At 43.2% G+C, this 19,604-nt stretch overlaps 1 protein-coding gene across 1 annotated transcript in view; it reads right to left on the reverse strand.

The window, feature by feature from the left end:
* Positions 1-19,604, reverse strand: part of LOC109302303 (cilia- and flagella-associated protein 47-like) — a 354,798-nt gene that overhangs the window by 242,191 nt on the left and 93,003 nt on the right. The window contains exons 19-21 of the mRNA XM_019523865.1: positions 17,888-17,965; positions 14,773-14,917; positions 4,806-4,900 (exon numbers count right to left, since the gene is read on the reverse strand). Of these exons, the coding sequence (XP_019379410.1) occupies positions 4,806-4,900; positions 14,773-14,917; positions 17,888-17,965 (318 nt within the window). The remainder of the gene's footprint in view (positions 1-4,805; positions 4,901-14,772; positions 14,918-17,887; positions 17,966-19,604) is intronic.

A 19,604-nucleotide genomic window follows, 5' to 3' on the forward strand; every position in this document is an offset into this window, starting at 1 on the left:
CAATGAAGACAGAAAAAATTCATCTTCACTTACATTCCACATTTAGGATTACATATTATCTTCAACCTACCAATATCAGTGGGAGACTTAAAAAAAAGGTACAAAACAGTCTTTATAACTATTATCATCATCACCACCACAACAATCAATCATTGTTGCTGTTGTATCTTGTGCATTCTATATTTTGTAATAACATTCAGTGCAAGGACACTCATCTTTAGAACTAATACTACTTTTCTGCCCTTTGCTTTTCTCTCTTCCTTGCCTTCTTTCTCTTTTTTCCTTGTTATTGCGTCAAGCAGAGTTCTTCCCTCTGCATTTTCTTCCCCACAGCAATTCCCAAATCAGTAAGCTTCACTTCCACCTCCACTCTATTCAATTCACTAAAATCATTAGCAAATGAAGTGTTGACATTAATGTGTCATCACTGGGCTTCACAGCTGATACCTCAGTATGATTAATAGGGGAAAAGGGAATTCACACAATTGTGTCAGGCTGTCTTCACATTCAGCATAAGACTTCATTTTCCAGTCAGTTTACATTTGGAAGTCTGCCTGTGCAACTATGAGGCCTGAACCTTAGATTGTGTAAAACTAAGTATGCCATGCATCCATATTAAATGCTTCAAGACACCTAGGTAATTTGAAACCCCATCATTACAAGACACTTCTATAAAAATCAGGAGCATGAAGCCTTTTCTGGAAAAGTATTTTAACAATTTGAAATTCATTCTTACTGAAATTAAAGTGAAGTTAAGCTTTCTTCCAAAGTGTAATTTAGACTTTTAATATCAATTAGTAATTTCATTTTTGAAAGAAACTCGTCAAAAATTTGGAATGGATAGTGTAACTGAGTAGTAATATTCTCTTAGGCAAAGTGCAGACATTCAGAGGGGTTAGGAGTGGTTAGATTACATCCAAAATGACCACCTGATCTCAGGTAAGGTTGAACAGGGGGGACCAGTGGGGCGGTTGGTGGGATAGCAGACTTGGAGAGGATTGGGAATGTGCATGGGGGTTGAGGGACAAGCAGGATTCATGGGAGGGATTATGAAGGGCAATCAGGGTCCACAGTAAGGATTGGCAGGATCTGAGGTGCAGGCACCATCCACAGGAGGTATCACGATGACAAGCAGGATCCAGAGGGGGAACAGGGTGCAGGCGGGATCCATGGGAGTGATTGGAAGGGCAGATGGTGTCCGAGGGGGGTGTTGCTTGGGTCCACGTGGGTTTGGCAGGAACATGGAGGCTCACAGTGTCAGTGGGGGCACTTGGGGGAGACCCAGGGCTATTTTTTAGCTCCCCAACCCCTCCAGCAAACCTACCCCTGCATCCCTCCTGCCCTTCCCCCTACTGATACTTACTTCCTTGGTCCCAGGAGTGGCAAATGCTGACAAAAGTGGCAGCCAGAGCAACTTGTGGGATGGGGGTGGGGGTTGGTGAGTGTAGGGGGGGTGGGGACACAAGGGTCTAAAAATAGCCCAGTGCCTGGGGGGGAGATAGGAAAAGTGCAGTGCCAGGGATGGGGCGAGTAACTGGGCTTTTCCAGCCATGAGACTGTGCAGGTAACCATACTGAAATTCGATGAACCAGTCTAACATAAATTGATTAAAATTTGAGTGTATATCAATCCAGGTCTATTTCAGACAAGGTTCTGCCATTTTTACACTGATCAGTGTGCGCAAAACTTCTATACTGTTAGGGTTTAGATTGATTTCCCATCACTAAGACAAGGTCCAAGTGTAAGGTCCATACAGAGGCAAACTAAGTTAGATCAGGGTCCCATTTTTAACTTGATCTAACCTCCCCCTAATCCCATTCTTTCCCCCCCCAAATGTCTGCACGTAGCTTTAGTGTCCCAACATGTTAGTAGCTATTGGAACAAAACACAAAACTACAGGTTACTTACTACTGACTCACTGCTACATTAAACTCCAACGAGATGTAAATGAGGTGGAAACAAGCCTCAAGGAAGTACACTGGGATATGAATTTACAGGACATTAACTAATCAATAATAATTCCCACATGGATATTCTCAGTGTGCCCCCGAGAGCACTGTGGAAGTCAGAGTAGGAAGTGCACTGTCAAGTCACACCCTACCTTATTGTGCACTAATTTTCTCATCTAAGCAAGCTACAGATAAAGAAATTGTTAAACAATGAACATCAAAGAGCAGCCAAGTCAAAACTAAAGAGACATAAAGTACCATTTATGTAAATATTATTTTGAATGACCCTTAATGTAAATAGGGGACGCATTTTACTTCAAACAAAAACAAAGGGGAGGGGATATTTTGTCCCCCCCCATAATGAAATGTCTCTAAGCTTAAGATATTCATTATAAGTCAATGCACTAGGCTCCTCTGCTGCAGAAGTGGACCTCAGCTGCTTATTCTGGTCCATAACAGTCAACTTTTATACTTTTTGAAGCACATGGAGTTGGTTAAACCCCAAAGCCTCTGTTTCTGAAACAGTGTTGAATACAATTTACCTTTCAATATTTGTGACTACAGCCTTTTCTGAAAACCATAAATATGCTATTTACTTACTTTAAACAGAAACATGAGCAACAAGAGTAAGATCAGGGAAAGAGTGGGCCCTTACTGAATGGGGGAGACAACCTATTGACAGGCGATGCATAAAAGGCTGAAGTACTCAATGCCTTTTTTATCTCCGACTTTACAGGCAAAGTCAGCTTTCAGACTACTGCATCTGGCAGCACAGTTTAGGGAGGAAGTAAGCAGCCAACAGTGGCAAAAGAACAGGTTAGGGACTATTTAGAAAAGTTGGATGTGTACAAGTTCATAAGGGCAGACACGATACACCGGAGGATGCTAAGGGAGTAGACTGATGCGACTTCAGAGGTGTTGGCCATTATCTCTGAAAACTTGTGGCAATCAGGACAGGTTCCAGACAATTGGAAAAGGGCAAATATAGTGCCCATCATTAAAAAAAAGAGGAAAAGGAGCATTTCAGAAACAAACTGGTCAGCTTCACCTGCAGTCCCTGAAAAAATCATGGTCCTCAAGGAATCCATTTCTAAGCACTTGAAAGAGAAGGTGATCAGGAATAGTCAGCATGGATTCACCAAGGGCAAGTCATGCCTGACCCACCTGATTGCCTTCTAGGATGAGATGATTGGCTCTGTAGATGCAGGAAGACCAGTGGATGTGACATACTTTGACTTTAGCAAGGCTTTGATACCGTCTCCCACAACATTCTTGGAAGCAAACTAAGGAAGTATGGTCTGGATTAATGGACTTTAAGCTGGATAGGAAACTGGCTTGATAGTTGGGATTAAAGGGTAGTAATCAATGGCTCTATGTCTAGTTGACAGCGAGTCTCAAGTGGAGTGCCTCAGGGGTTGGTCCTGGGGCTGGTTTTGTTCAATATCTTCATCTACAACCTGGAAGAGGGGATGGAATGTACCCTCAGCAAGTCTGCAGATGATACCAAGCTGTGGGGAGTAGTAGATATGTTGGAGGGTAGAGCTAGGATTCACATTAACCTCGACAAATGGGAGGATTGGGCCAAAAGGAATCTCATGAAGTTCAACAAAGACAAGTACAAAGTCCTGTACTTCGGACAGAACAATCCCATGAACTGGTACAGCTTGGGGACTGACTGACTAAGCAGCAATTCTGCAGAAAAGGACCCAGGAGTTACAATGGACAATAAAGCTGAATAGGAGTCAACAGTGTGCCTCTGTTGCCAAGAAGGCTAATGATGTACTGGGCTGCTTTAGTAGGAGCATTGCCAACAGAGCAAGGAAAGTGATTCTTCCACCCTCTTCAGCACTGGTGAGGCCGCAACTGGAGTAGCGTGTCCAGTTTTGAGCACCCCACTAAAGAAACAATGTACACAAACTGGAGAGAGTCCAGCAGAAGGCAACAACAATAGTTATGGGGCTGAGGCACATGACTCATGAAGAAAGGTTGAGGGATCTGAACTGATTTGGTCTGGAGACGAGACGACTGACAGAGATTTAACTACCTGAAGGGGGGTTCCAAAGAGGACAGAGGTAAACTGTTCTCAGTGGTGGCAGATGACAGAACAAGGAGCAATGGGCTGAAGCTGCAGCAAGGAAACCTGAGGTTAGATATTAGGAAAAACTTTGTTACTAGAAGAGTAATATAGCACCGGAACAGGTTACCCAGAGAGGTAGTAAAATCTCCATCCATGGAGGTTTTTAAGACCCAGACAGACAAAGCCTTGGGTGAGATGATATAATTAGGAATGGTCCAGCTTTGAGCAGGGGGTTGGACTAGATGACCTCCTGAGGTTCCTTCCAACCCTAATTTTCTATGACTCTATGTTTTTATGATCTGTTGGAGCCTTTTAACATTTTACAGCATGTTTAAAGCTCCTTTTTATAGCCTTTTGGGGAGTTCAGAGTCAAGACATGCAAGCTTTGCAATAAGTTATTTACTTTTAATTTTGGGAGCAATTTGGTTGCTATACAGTCTCCTTTTTACTTTATTTTTTCTACTGTGGTTCTGCATATTTTTCCTCTTTTAAAAAAGTATTTGAAGCAATACAGTTGTACCTTTCACTTCAATATGAGGAAATCAACAAAAGAAAAAATGGTAAAGCAATTGTACACATGATATTTCAGACTTCCAAGTTTATCTTCTTAAAAATCAGATTATTTTCCAAAGCTGCTATTATTATTTACATATTTGCTATTTTCAATGACTTAGTACTTTTGTCTCTCAAAATATAAGATGCCTTTTTTCTCAAATCTTAAAAAAAACCTAAAGATATTCTTCTAAGTTAACATAATTACTGCAGCCTCACAAACTTACTTCTTTTGGTGTGAAGGATATTGAGCATTGTAAAGTTGACTTTCCTTTTAACTCCACAGAATATGAATAAGGTTTCTGAGGATAACGGTCAACAACTGTAAAAAACAAAAAAAAAAAAAAGTTTTTGGGGGAAAGGGGAAAAAAATTTAAAAAAACAAAAAAAAAAAAAAGTTTTTGGGGGAAAGGGGAAAAAAATTTAAAAAAACAAAAAAAAAAAAAAGTTTTTGGGGAAAACGGGCAAAAACTGTAAAAAAAAAAAAAAAAAAAAAAATCAGTTTTACATGCCATTACAGTATACATGAAACCTATTTTTTCAGGCTATAGTAGTACAACTAGATTCCCAACATATAAAATTCCATAGCATAGGTGATGCATAGGGGAGGCGCATGTCTCCCCTGAGATTGGCTGCCACTGAAGCCACTGCCAGCTTCTGAGGGTGGTTGCTGCTTGTCATGCCACTCCCCGCCCCCTGCTGCTGACGTGGCCACCTGCATCTGCGGGCAATCCCCATTTGCTGCTCACCATCCTTGCCCACTCCCCCCAACCACTAACACCATCACTGGCATCTGTGGGCAGTCGCCACTGGTGCCTACAAATGGTGCTCCCCCAGCCTTGGGAGCCACCAGTCATTCATGTTCCATAGTAAACCTTCACAGTGTGACAAGACTGAACATATTTTTTAAATGTATTTAGGGTCTGAACCTGAGAAGTACAGATCACCAACAGCTTCCATTAAAGTCACTGTCATTTGAGAATCATCATTGTAAATCAAGCTATTTGTGGTTACTTCTCTTTCTAAATAAATGCCTTAGGCTAAAAAATACTAAGTAAGTATAAAGGTAACTAATAATATAAGTGAAGACTACATAGCCATAATTTTGCTTCTGTAAAAGTATCACAATATAGACTCTCAACCTTGATTGTCAGGCCTGATCTACATTTACAGACTAAAACTTGCCTTCTGTTGGCATATCCTTGCATGCATCCACTTTCAATTTCAGATCTTGTCAGTAAAACCTTGAGTTTTCACTGATGTAAAACAATTTTTGAACAGCAAAAGTCCTATATCAAAAGTGTTACTACAATACATCATTCATGTGGATGATGCATTATTTGTACCAGATACAAACAGCAATCCAGCAACAATTCCACAATGCCTCTACTTGTGCAACAGTGGCTCTTGCAGTCAGAACTGTAAACTGCCTTAGGATGAGAAGGCCACTCACAACCTTCAAAATCCCCAGCATATTTTGAAAATGCCTCTCTGCTAAGCTACTTCTGCAAACCCAACACTGCAAGTGTACACGTATGGCTCCACATAAAGCAATAGTAAACATACTACTGCCACTTTTAGGCTAGGGACAGACCTTCAAAAAGCCTAAGCCTGAATTGATTCAATCTTTACAGGCTAGTCTAACCTGCAAAGCTTGAACTGATTTGGAGGTGGATAGACAATCCCTTTTCATTCCAGAAATGCAGGAACATGCCTGCAGTGACTCAAGCTAGAAGCCAGGAGGGGTGCTAGAGCAAGCCCTCCCTTTCCTTCCACAATGCTGAGCTGAGAGGGAGGGGCGTGGCCAGGCCCCAGCAGAATGCTCTAATTAGGGACGGGTTTAAACCCCCACCCTGGCCTGCACTGTCTCAGGCTTCCCCTGCCCCACCTCCCCCCCCATGCTTCTCTGTACATGTCAGGGCACAAAGGAAGTATTTTTTGAAATTACTGTGAATGCCCTGGGAGTCTTAGGCAAAAACTGAAAAATACTATAAGAAATCCAAAAGAATTTCCAAATGCATGTTTTTCACAGGGAAGGTGAACAGAATTTGCAGCGATATAAATCAGTTGCAAAGGGGAAAGAAATACACTGACACCAGCAAAATGTATGTTGCAAACAAATAAAATACATGGGAAAAATACATGGGAAATACAAATTAAGCCCTGCAAGCCACCCAGTAACAGGTCATTTAGAACATGACTGTGAACTAAACATGTAACATAAAAATAGACAACACTGGTTTGGTTTTCCAGCCTGAGACTCCAAACCAGATTACACGTATGCTGTGGATGGATTCAGGAGTAAAAAGTGGTAAAGGTAGTTTGTGTCTAGCTAAGAGACTTTTTTTTAAAATTACCCTGGTGAAGGCAGTTTCAGCCACACTTTCATTATACAATGTAGAGTTTCATGTTGATTTGGGCTAAGATATCCCTTTTTGCCTTCTGGCACAATCTCTGTAAAAGTTTCAAGCTGGTATTCTGTAAGCTTTGCACACATACTTCTAAGAAGGGCTCCCACAACCAATACACTGACACTCCAGGGTGAACACCAACATGCAGAAAACCCAGAAATAGAGTTGCGAGCTACCCCGAGGACTGCCCCCCAAATTTATATACAAGCCAAGTACAGATTAATCATGTAATAGCATAAATTGGCATAAAGTAGCCCTGATTGTGCCATGCTGTCATAGTGTGTTCTTAAGATTTCCCTAATAATACAGCACCTTGATTTGCTGTTACAACGGCCCTTGTATTTGCTGATCAAAATTAGTCCTTCTGCTTCCCCCTCAACCCCACCAGTAATGTTTCCTTCTTTGCTTCTCCAGGGGCGCATGTATATGAGACACTACTGTGCCATAGTTACTGTGCATTTATTTAGTACTTACTTGTATAAGCAAGTACTAAATTAATGTGCAATAACCAGAGTTACTGTGCAGTAGTGCCAAATGCCTTTTAAGTGATGCTACTGTGCAGTAGCCTAATACTATTATGAAGTAGCGTCTCAGCATGGTTTTTGCCATGCAAAGCTACTGCACAGTTTTATCAGGCTACTATGCAGTCAGCTTCTTGTGTAGACATATCCAAGTATTACTTAAAGCACAACATGCAGAGACAACAAGAAAATATTTGGCTCCCTGAAATCCAGTGTAGTCATAAGGTATGTCCAGCATCCTTTCAGTACTTTCAACAGTCATCCTACATCTGCTAAGATGGAGAAACTTATTGCTTTCCTGGATGCTGTCCAGGTCCAACCAGCTATAAAGTTACTACTACCCAGACATCTCATGGGAAGAGCACTCTGCCAAATCCAAATGGTCACAAATCTTCCTTACGTGCGTGGATGAGCTCTACCTGACGCAAGAGTCTATGGACCAACAAGAGGTAAAGCATTGCTGGACCTGGTACTAGCTAAAGGGGATGATCTAGCCAACAACCTAAGAATCAAAGGAAAGCTGGGAGACAGTGACCATGAGCTGATCACTTTTACTATCCGTTGCAAAGCTAGCAAGTCAGTCAGCAATGCAGAAGTCCTCAACTTTAGGAAAGCTGACTTTGATTAGCACAAGAGGCTTGCTGTCAAGCCCTAAGAGACCATGACTCGACAGAGAGAGTCGTCCAAGAGGAGTGGTTGCTCCTTAAGGGAGTGATCCTGAAAGCACAAGGGATGTCCATCCCACCTCAAAGAAAAGGTAGCAAAAGGGCACAGCAACCCCCTTGGCTCACCAAAAAGAGAGGCTTATAAAGGATGGAAGACAGGAATCGCCACAAAGGAGGAGTATTCTGCACTGGTCCACCTGTAGGGAGCAAACCAGGAAAACCAAGGCTGCAACCAAACTCTGGCTACATGCACCAAGGACAATAAAATCTCCTTTTACAGGTATGTGGGAAGTCGGAAGAAAAGCAAAGGTAACACTGGACCCCTGCTAAACCAAATGGGACAACTGACAACCGACACCCGGGAAAAAGCCAACCTGCTTAATGGGTACTTTGCATCAAGCTTTTCATCAACCCAAAGGAACTTCCCTGCCTAGCATGATGCGGGCCAGCCCGAGTGTGGGTGAATTTATACCCAGCATCAGTGTAAACCTTGTAAACGAACATCTTGAGAGGCTGGGTACCTTCAAGTCAGCTGGTCCTGACAGACTGCACCCCAGAGTACTTAAGGAGCTGGCAGGCATCATAGCCCAGCCACTGACAATGATATTCAAAAACTTGTAGCGCTCAGGTGAAGTACCTGAAGATTGGAAGAAGACCAATGTGGTGCCCCATCTTCAAGAAAGTGAGGAAAGTAGATCAAGGGAACTACAGGCCAATCAGCTTGACCTCAATCCCTGGAAAGATTCTGAAAAAAATTATGAAAGAGACCATTTTGGACAAGCTGGCTGATGGCAACATCATGAGGGGACAGCCAGCACGGGTTTGTTGCAGGTAGGTCTTGCCTGACCAATCTCATCTCCTTCTACGACCAGGTCGCATATCACCTGGATGAGGGAGAAGAGATTGACATCATATATCTGGACTTTAAAAAAGCCTTTGATCTGGTGTCCCATGATCTCCTCATGGAAAAATTGGTCAGCTGTGGCCTCGGCTACATCACAGTCTGATGGCTGGAGAATTGGCTCTGAGACCAGACCCAGAGAGTGGTAACTGAAGGAAGTGAATCTGTATGGCACTCCATGACCAGTGGTGTCTCCCAGGGCTCCATCCTTGGGCCTGTTCTCTTTAATGTTTCATAGTTTCATAGTTTCATAGATTTAGGGTCGGAAGGGACCTAGTAGATCTTCTAGCCCGACCCCCCGACAGGGCAGGAGAACAGCAAAACCCCAAAACAAAAACGGGACTCAAATGAGTCCAGCCAGGTAGGCATCCAGCTTCTTCTTAAAGACCCCCAGGGTAGGGGCCAGCACCACTTCCCTTGGAAGTTGGTTCCAGCTCCTAGCCGCCCTAACTGTGAAGTAGTTCTTGCGGATGTCCAATCTATACCTCCTCTCCATCAACTTGTGCCCATTACTCCTTGTTATGCCAGCGGGCGCTAGGGGAAACAGCGTCTCCCCCAAACCCTTCTGGTCCCCCCTAGTGAGTTTATAGACGGTCACCAGGTCCCCCCTCAGCCTTCTCTTGTGGAGGCTGAATAGGTTCAGGTCCCGCAGTCTCTCACTGTAGGGTCTGCCCTGTTGTCCCCGGATCATGCGGGTGGCCCTCCTCTGGACCCTCTCCATGTTGTCCACATCCCTCTTGAAATGGGGCGCACAGAACTGGACACAATACTCCAGCTGTGGCCTGACCAGCGTCGCGTAGAGGGGGAGGATCACCTCCTTGGCTCTACTCGAGATGCACCTGTGGATGCATGACAAGGTCCGGTTAGCCCTGCCAACCATGACCTCGCATTGTCGGCCCATGTTCATCTTGGAGTCAATAATGACTCCAAGATCTCTTTCTGCCTCCGTGCTCTCGAGTAGGGAGTTCCCCATTGTGTAAGTGTGCTGCTGGTTCCTACTGCCCAAGTGCAGCACCCTGCACTTGTCCGTATTAAAACGCATCCTGTTCCTGTTAGCCCACCCCTGTAACCTATCCAGATCCCTCTGCAATCTCTCACTCCCTGCTAGCGTGCTCACCTCCCCCCAAATTTTGGTGTCATCAGCGAATTTAAACAGGTTACTTTCCACCCCATCATCCAGATCGCTGATGAAGAAATTGAACAGCGCAGGCCCCAGGACCAAGCCCTGGGGGACTCCGCTACCCACCTCCCCCCAGGTCGAGTATGACCCATCCACCACCACCCTCTGAGTGCGACCCTTCAGCCAATCTGCAATCCATCTGACTGTGTAGGCATCTATGCCACAGTCGCCTAGTTTTTTAACTAGGATGGGGTGAGAGACGGTGTCAAAGGCTTTATCAACAACGTGGATACTGGTGTCAGAACTGGACTGGCCAAGTTTGCCAATGACACCAAACTTTGGGGTAGAGTGTCCACACCGAGGATAGGCTGGTGATCCAGGCTGACTTGGATAAACTTAGGAAGTGGGCAGATATAAACCTGATGACATTCAATACCAACAAATGCAAGGTACTCCACCTCAGGAAAAAAACCTGCAACACGCTTATAGGTTCAGCAGTGCTATGCTCGCTAGCACTGTGGCCAAAACAGACTTGCGGGTCATGACTGACCACAAGATAAACATGAGGCACCAATGTGTTGTCGCAGCTGGTAAAGCAAACCAAATTCTGGCTTGCATCCATAGATGCTTCTCAAATAAATCTCAGATTGTCATCCTCCTGCTGTACTAGGCCTTGGTGAGGCCGCAACTAGAGTACTGCATCCAATTCTGGGCTCCACAATTCAAGAAAGATGTGGAGAAGCATGAGAGAGTCCAGAGGAGAGCCACGCACATGATCAGAGGGTAAGAGAATAGGCCTTATGAAGAAAGGCTGAGAGCCATGGGGCTGTTCAGCCTGGAAAAGTGCAGGCTCAGGGATGACATGGTGGCAGCCTGTAAGTACATAAGGGGTGTGCATCAGGATCTGGGGCAATGACTGTTCACCAGAGCACCCCAAGGGATGACAAGGTCCAATGTTCACAAATTCCCCCAAGACCATTTTAGGCTGGACATAAAGAAAAACTTCTTTACTGTCTGAGCCCCAAAGGCCTGGAATAGTATCCCTCCAGAAGTAGTGCAAGCACCTACTCTGGACTCTTTCAAGAAACATTTGGATGTTTATCTTGTTGGGATCCTTTGACCCTAGCTGACTTCCTGCCCCTGGGGCAGGGAGCTGGACTTGATGATCTTCCAAGGTCCCTTCCAGCCCTAATGTCTATGAAGTCTATGAAATCTATGAAATATTGCTCAAAAAAAGTGTAATAACTTTAGAGCTGGTTTCTATCAGGCTTTAATCTGCATGTGTAGGCAATCTGCCACCTGGAGACTGCAGCACTAATTTCAGGAACTGATGCCTAGTCCCTGAAATTAGTGCTGGTTCTTCCAAATTCACCAATATTTACTGCACATCCCTAAGGGTTCTTCTGACATAGCGGAACTTCTTGAATACTATTTCCTCATTGGAGAACTTTGTCACAGGGAAAGGAAAAAAAATACACAGCTTTTAAAAAGCAATTTCAAAACCAGTCACATTTTACTTCTGGAAAAAAAAACTGAAGACAGATACAGATCTATGGAAAATTCTAAATGTCTATATGAAAAACCCTCCCTCTGGCAAGTCCAAAAGAACCCGTTAGGTGGCATGAGTCCTTTTAGCATCTCAGGGCCTGTTTCTCCTTCCCAATCTTGTTCTTGTGTTCTAGTCAGTGAAGCTGTTGACAGACGTGAAAATACTCAGCTATTAGAAGTGCCAATAAAACCCCACTAAAGAGCCCAATCTATACAAAAGTTGGGCAAACTAGGTCCAACTAACACAATGCTCCTTCTGGGCATGCACTTGACTCAGTGCAGGAGTGTGCAGAGTTTAAATTAAAGCGCCCATTTTTTTTATGTCTGCAAGCAGTCTCTGAAAGAGTTCCCACTAGGACAATGATTATCAGACAAGCCACTTCATATTAGCATGGTTCAGTGTGCAAATACCTATATATGATTCGCAACATAAATCCAGATTTCAAATAGAAAAACATATTACCAAAAGCACTCTGACCTGTTGGGGTCTTTCTGAGTTCTTTGCAATATAAGAATTGCACTATTATTTTTCTGTAGCTAAAAAATGAGTGAAACATAAGAAAATAAAAAGTGCCATACTGGGTCAGACTCATGTTCTATCTAGCCCAGTATTTTGTCTCTGACTTTGGCAGAAGAGAGAGGGGGAGCATTGAATCAGGTACAGTTTTCAACCTTTTTTCACTTGCAGACCCCTAAAAATTTCAAATTTCTCAGCTTTTTTTTAAATCTAATTTCAAGTATTTTGGGGCTCTTTAAATTTAGTACCTGTAATAAGTGGTACTAACTTAATGCACCTAAACAGCACTACAGCACAGTAATGCCAGTGCATATCCTTAAGGTGATACTAATGCACAGTAGACTAATTCTAGGGTGCATTAGCATGGCTTTTGCCATGATGCACTAATATGCAGTAGAATTCACTTACTGTGATTTTCACATCTCGTTGGGACATGCCCAGGGTTGAGCAAGCAGGTAACCATAACACCATCTGCATAATGCTTAACCCTGCAAAACTGTTCCCCAATATCACCAAGTAAAGTGACTCAGTTCATCCTAGGAAATTTCACCTACATCGCAGTACCTGTCCACCATACCTGCAGCAGTGTCTGATTAGCAGGCATCCTGGTTTTCTCTGATTTAAAAAAAAAAATCTCCAATTTTTGGTTAAAAAAAGTAACCCTCAATTCCACATTTTTTCATGATTAAAATGAAACACAACTAACATATATATATATTTTTGCGTGATTAAAATGAAACACCATTTATATATATATATATATAAGTGGTGTTTCATTTTAATCATGCAAAAATGTGGATTTGTGGTTACTTTTTTTTTTTTTTTTAAATAAAAAATTGGGGTTTTTTTTAAATCAGAAAAACCCAGGAACCCTCTTAATTAGGGTTTGCAAGAACCATTGTCTCTCCAGTTCAGAAATACCTGCCTACCCATCATCACTTCCCACTTCCAGTGGAGATTTTCCTGCATTTCATTCTCAATGGTACCTCTGGACATAGACACTGATGGGTAAAGTACACATTCATTTTCAAGCACATTAAGTGCCACTGTTAGGTTTACACACATCTGGATAGCCTGCTGCACTCATAAAGCAATGCCCCAGCCATCTTCCGACTGTACTGCTATAAAATTAGTCTATGACCCAGCAGCAATTCCCTAATGAATGGTAACTAGGAAGTTTACCAGTTTGTGTCTGTTCTCAGGCAGTTATAAAATAACAGATCAATCTTTCTTTGGAGGTCAACATGAGTTTACCCACTTTGCATCTCTTGAGATGAGTCTCATGCTTTCTATTAAGTATGTGCATTTTTCAGTAGCGTCTTCATGCTCATCATCCCATTTATTCTATATGCACATATTTCTGGAGAGACTGTCTACTGACTAGGACTGTAGTTCAGGTCAACTGAGTTTATAGAAGTAGTCTAGGTCAGTGATGCTTAACCTTCAGCCCAAAGGCCAAATCTGTCCTGCAGGGCCTTGTCATCCAGTCTGCATGGCTCCCCATAGGCCTGGAAATTTGGTGGCATAAGAGAGGTAACAGTATTAATTGCCACAGTTCCCCCCACAGCCAAATTTCCAGATCCATGGCAAGTGACCCCACACGCTGACCCCACACTGGATATGGCTCATGTATTGACGGATTCAGCTAGTGGACAGCTCCATACCACTCATCCAGCCTATGGAGCCAGAAGGTTGAGCACCACTAGTTTAGATGCATTTGCCCCCAAGCATCACTTAAACTAGTTATGCCTCAGCCATATTCTGATTTTCATAAATAACCCGTGACATGGTGTACATCCTCTACAACTCAAAATTCCTTCCTGTACACTTGCAATATCAGTTTAACCCTGAAAGCAGAACTTATTTTCAGCAGGTGGAACAATGACAAAATAATTTAATCCACGTCTTAACTCAAAAGCAATTAAAAATACATTATCATTATCCATGGCCTTACTGCAAGGCAACAATTTTGAACCAATGCCATGTGAGGGCCATGGTGGTCTGTCACCACATAACTTACCAGGGTACGGCTGGAACATTTTCTCCATTTCAAGTTCATGGTAATGCTCCTTTTCCTGGTCAACTAGTTGCCTAGGTTCCTATTTAATCCTACTAATTCCTTTCACATTGTAATCTTTTCTATTAGGTCACTTCAAAGTTTTGTCTTTCCTTATTGTTTTCATTTTTAAAAATTGACTTTCCTAATTATTTTGGGTCTTGGTTTTTATCACTAGTATTGTTCTCTAGCGTTTTCAAATCATAACTGTGGAATACTGATTTATATTGCATGTATAAAGTAGTCCAGATAAGGTAAACAAATACCTTTTTTATAAAAACAATGTTATCTCAACTTATAATAAAAACTAAGTAATAGTAAGTACTTCACAGAACACTTTAAACTTCCCATAAACAGTAAACCCATGAGATTTTTACACAAGAGATATTTAAGCTTGGATCCACTTTATCATATTTTCTGTTGAACTACAATTCTGAAATAATAAAAGAAAATACCTGATTGGTCGTTAAAGTTCAACTTAAAGTCTTTATACTTGGATAAATCAAATTCTACCCTGGCACATGCTACTCCTTTGTTCTGCAGCAAAAAAGGAATGGTGTGGGTAGAACCAACATAAACGCCATCAAAGTTGAAGGATTCCTGTAAATTTAAGAAAAATATTAATGCTAGAGCACTGTTAGGCCATGAATATACTTCAACAGTACGTTAAAATCTGAGACATGGTGGGACAGCTCTTATGACTCCACTCTGTTTCAGGAGGACAGGGTTGAGGGAAAAGGTTGTGGTGTTGCCTTCTATGTCAAAAGCACATACACTTGTTCCCTGGTTCAAGAAGAAGAATTCAGCAAAACAGAATGCATTTGGGTGACAAGAGAAGGTGAAAGATGAAGCACCAATATAATGGTGGGGAAGATCACCTAATTAGGAAGAGGAGGTGGATGAGGGAGATCAAGATAACAAATTTAACTTAAAGCTATGGGAAGGTACTGATGGGAAACTTCAATTTTCTAGACATCTGCTGAAAGAACAATGCAGCCAAACATAAAATGTCAAGCCAGTTCCTAACTTTTATGGAGGACAATTTTCTGTTCCAGAAGGTGGAGTATACAGCTAGGGAATCAATCTTGGATCTTGTCCTGATCAATAGGGACGAACTGGGGGAGGACATGAAAGTGATGGGTAACTTGGGAGGAAGCGATCACAACATGATAATATTCCAAATCCTAATACAGGGAAAGAATGATGTCAGAAAAATTAGGACACTAGATTTCAAACAAGCAGATTTTATCTGACTCCAGGAGTTAACAGACATAGTGCCATGGGAAGACGGACTGAAGGATAAAGGCACCCAGGAAGGCTGGGAGGTTCTAAAAGGGCACAGTAATGGGCGCCCAACAAGGAACTGTCCTGACATGATGGAAGCACAAGGTAAGAGACCAATGCAGCTGCACAAGGAGTTTCTAGGATGCTTCAAATGCAAAAGGAAAACATACAGGCAACGGAAAAATGAGCAGGTAACCAAGACATCATATCAGGAAATAGCAAGAACCACAAGGACAAAATCAGGAAGGCAAAGATAAAGGACAAGCTTCACCTGGGAAAGGAGGTTCTATAAGTATGCTGGCCAGAAAAGAAGGACCAAGGAAGCTATAGGTCCTCTGTTAGTAAATCGGGGGGACTCCTAACAGAAGTTGCAAAAAAGGTGGAGCTACTCAACAGCTACTTTGCCTCAGTCTTCACAAAAAAATAAGCTGCAGCTAGACACCTAATAAAGATTATATGGATAAGAAAGAGGGCAAGCTGAGGGAGGAGATAAGAGAAATAGTCAAAGAGCTTTTATTGGGTCTGCAGTAATTCAAGTCAGCAGGGCAGGATGAACTGCATCCCAGGGTCCTGAAAGGCCTGGCAAGAGAGATCTTGGAACCCTTGATCTTCATGAACTCGTAAGGATGGTTAGGTATGAGAGGACTGGAAAAAGACCAGCATGGTGCCCCTCTTTAAAAAAAGGCAAAAAAGGATGTCCCAGGGAACTACAGCCCAGTTAGCCTCACCTCAGCACAGGCAGTCCTTGGACTTACGACACAATTGGTTCCTGAAAACTGCATCTTAAGTCGAAATGTTGCAACTCAGAACCAATTTTTTAATAAGAACAATGTTATAAGTGAGGGAGTTGTTCCTGAACCAAGGTCCAATACCCTATTTTCATTAAAAATACCCCAGAATTTTGTACTTGATCAATTATAGATGAGTAATATAGCTACATTAATATTTTTATACTGTAAATAGCAATCATATTGATTTGGAAGAACTTCTTTAAGGTGACTTTGCTGGACTTTTTGAAAGGCTCTCGGTTGGACTTTTTGAAGGGTTCTTGGCTGGAGTCTTCTCAGGAGTCCTGGCTACAGGTTTTTCTGGAGTCTTGTCTGCTTTCTTAAAGAAAGTGTCCAAGAAAGTTTGGACAGATGTTCTCCAAGGAGATGGGCGATGCAGCAAACTTGTTTGCTGGCATGGCATCACATCAGATCAAGTGTTGTAAAGCTGAAACTGACATCATAAAGTTGAAATACTGTGTCAATTTATAAATGTTGTAAGTGTGAAATGTTGCAACTTGTAACACTGCAAGTCGAGGACTGCCTGTAGTTGGGAAGTTACTGAAGCCCATCTGCAAGCATGTGGAGGAGGAAAGGGTGATCAGAAGCAGCCAGCATGGATTTAAGAAAAACAAATCATGATAAACAACTTGATTTCCTTCTTTGACAAAGTAACTACTTGGGTGGATGAAGGGAATGCTGTAGATATAGTATAGAAGTTGTGGACTCTTCATTACTGGAGTTGTTCAAGAAAAGGTTGGACAACCATTGATTGGTATGAACTTTTGCTTTCCTCTATAGTGGAGGGGGTAGCCCTCTACCCAGGATCTCTTGAGCATATATTGACATTTCATAGAAGCAGGACAACGGCTGTTGTGGTTCCCTTGCTTTGCCTGCAGCAGGTTAGGGTGTTAGGGCAGTGTTGTGCAGAGTTTAAATTATGGATTGTATGGGATGGTTTAGACAGGAATGAACCTCTCTCAGGCAGGGGGGTGGACTAGATGACCTCAAGAGGTCCCTTCCACCCCTATTTCTCTACGATTCTCTATAGTTCTCTATGAAAATACTGCAGCTTAAAAGGTCTCTTGTTCATCAGCTGCCTAGGCAGTTCATTGTTCTGGCCATTTGCTCTTCCCTGGACCACAGCCTGGAGACAGCACCACCAGTGCACTTTCCCAATTCAGCACATTTTTCTGTTGATTCATTTAATTTCACATCTCCTCTTGGGCTACCTTAAGCAAAACCTCTGTTCTTCATCTTTATAGCCTTTTCATATTTTCCTGTAGGCAAATCTCTCAGCTGTCATTTGGTCAAGCTATCATGCATATTTTTAATTTAAAATCTCTCTCCGCAAGTCATTCCCTTTAATTTCTTTCTAAGAAAAATTTTACAGGAAAAATAATGAAAAATGTGAATTAAGGGAAGAAAACTGTAACACCTCCCATTGAAAGTTTAATACAAAGAAAACTAAATACCACCAATCCTATCTAAAATAATAACTTATGATACTAATACTTACTATGTTGATGCCTACTTCAGGAGTCTCTACAGATCCACCAATCCTAAGTTCTAATGCTTTTGTGTGGCGAACTGCTACCTATTTCATAGAAAAAGAGTAAAATTCTTAGCAATTTTGTTACAACACTACTCCAGCATAACAGCAGTTTTACTATACTAGACACTTTAAATAACAAATTTGAAAAATCAGCTTTAAAAAACAGACAACAGAAAGACATAGCCATAATATTCTTTTTCAGTTTCCATGAAAGGAACTGTCCTCCATCTAAATTAATTTCAATATTAACAAATTATATTAACATATAATGATGAAGTACAAGCAATTCTATTTGTTCTCTATAACATAGAAATGCAATGATTCAGGTGTGTTATGAAGTCACAGTGTGCCTGCTGCTTTAAGAGCGAAGCCAAGCAGCCAGCAGGTGCTTCATTGCAGCGGCCATTTTAGATCTCTGGCCGCCCATATAGCAAGGCAGTTCACTGTTGGCAGGTCAGGCAGTAACACTGCCTGGTTGCAAGGCTCCATGCAATATCCTGGAGGTAAGGGCAGGAGGTGTAGGGGATGGCTTGGAGGCTCCTGGTCCTGAGCATGACCTAAAACTGCACCCTGCCAGGAGTGGGTGGCCTGGTGGGCTCTCAGTGGAGTGGGACCCCCCCAGGAAATGCCAGGCCAGTTATCACCCCGGTGAAAGGTGGGTAGGGGCGCCTTAACCGTAGCCCTCACCTTCGGGTGGTTTATGTAACATTGGAAGGAGTTGGGCCAGGCACAGCTGTAGCCACCTGAGCCCTGTGGGGTGTAGGACCCTGAGAAAAGGTAGTTGGGGCCAGGCACAGCTACAGCCACCTGAGCCCACCGGGGAGGGAAGCCCCATGGCCCAAGTGAAGGGAGCGGTGTGGAGCCCGAGTGAAGGGGCCGGTGTGGAGCTCAAGTGAGAGGAGTAGGCCTAGGTATGTCTTCAGACGCCCAAGGTTGTAGTTTGGGCCAGAGGCCGAGTAAGGGGGCTCAGTCCCAGAGATAGGGGTGAGTCCTAACCCCGGTAAGTCCTCCACCACTGGGAGGCTGAGTGTGGGTCGAAAGACCTATAATGAACACAATGACCTACTGGTTCTGGGGGGGGAGTGAGAGTCCCTGTGAGACCCCAGAACACCAGTCATGGTGTGAGTTAAGAACGCCCTGGTGAGGGGTGGCCCTAGAAAGGGAGCAGAGAGGAGGGACCCCAGTGGGGAAGAAGAACCAGAGGGCTGAGAGCCCAGAGCGTGTGAGCATATAGAGCTGCCCTGCAAGGGGCCAGAGCAAGCTTAGACCTGGTCAGGTAATTGGCTGGCCACTGCTCCAGTGAGGGTTGCAGGAGAGGCCCAAAAGACAGTACATCTACCACCCAAGGTACTACCTAGATAAAGCCTATGGCCTAAGGGGCCTGCTCAAAGAGGGAGCAAGGCAGAATAAGTTGTCAATGCATGAAAGAGACCCTGTGTGAGAGGCGGGTAGTATGAATGCGTGTGAAACTGAGGCCTGAAGAGGCCTAAGCTGGTCTGGCTGTAAGCCAGGAGCAATGTGTCATCTAGATGCCACCTGTGAGGCTTGGGCTGCGGTGTAGGGAAGGAACGGAGCCGCAGATAGTGCCCCCTGGCATTGGGGCAAGAATAGGCAGCCTCCTGCCTTAATTAACAAACTTAATTAATTACCACCAAGGCATGGTGGGCGAGACAGGCAGGTG

This window comes from Gavialis gangeticus, unplaced genomic scaffold (assembly GCF_001723915.1).
Source record: "Gavialis gangeticus isolate Ggan-Ray unplaced genomic scaffold, GavGan_comp1, whole genome shotgun sequence".
Taxonomy (NCBI): Eukaryota; Metazoa; Chordata; order Crocodylia; family Gavialidae; genus Gavialis; species Gavialis gangeticus.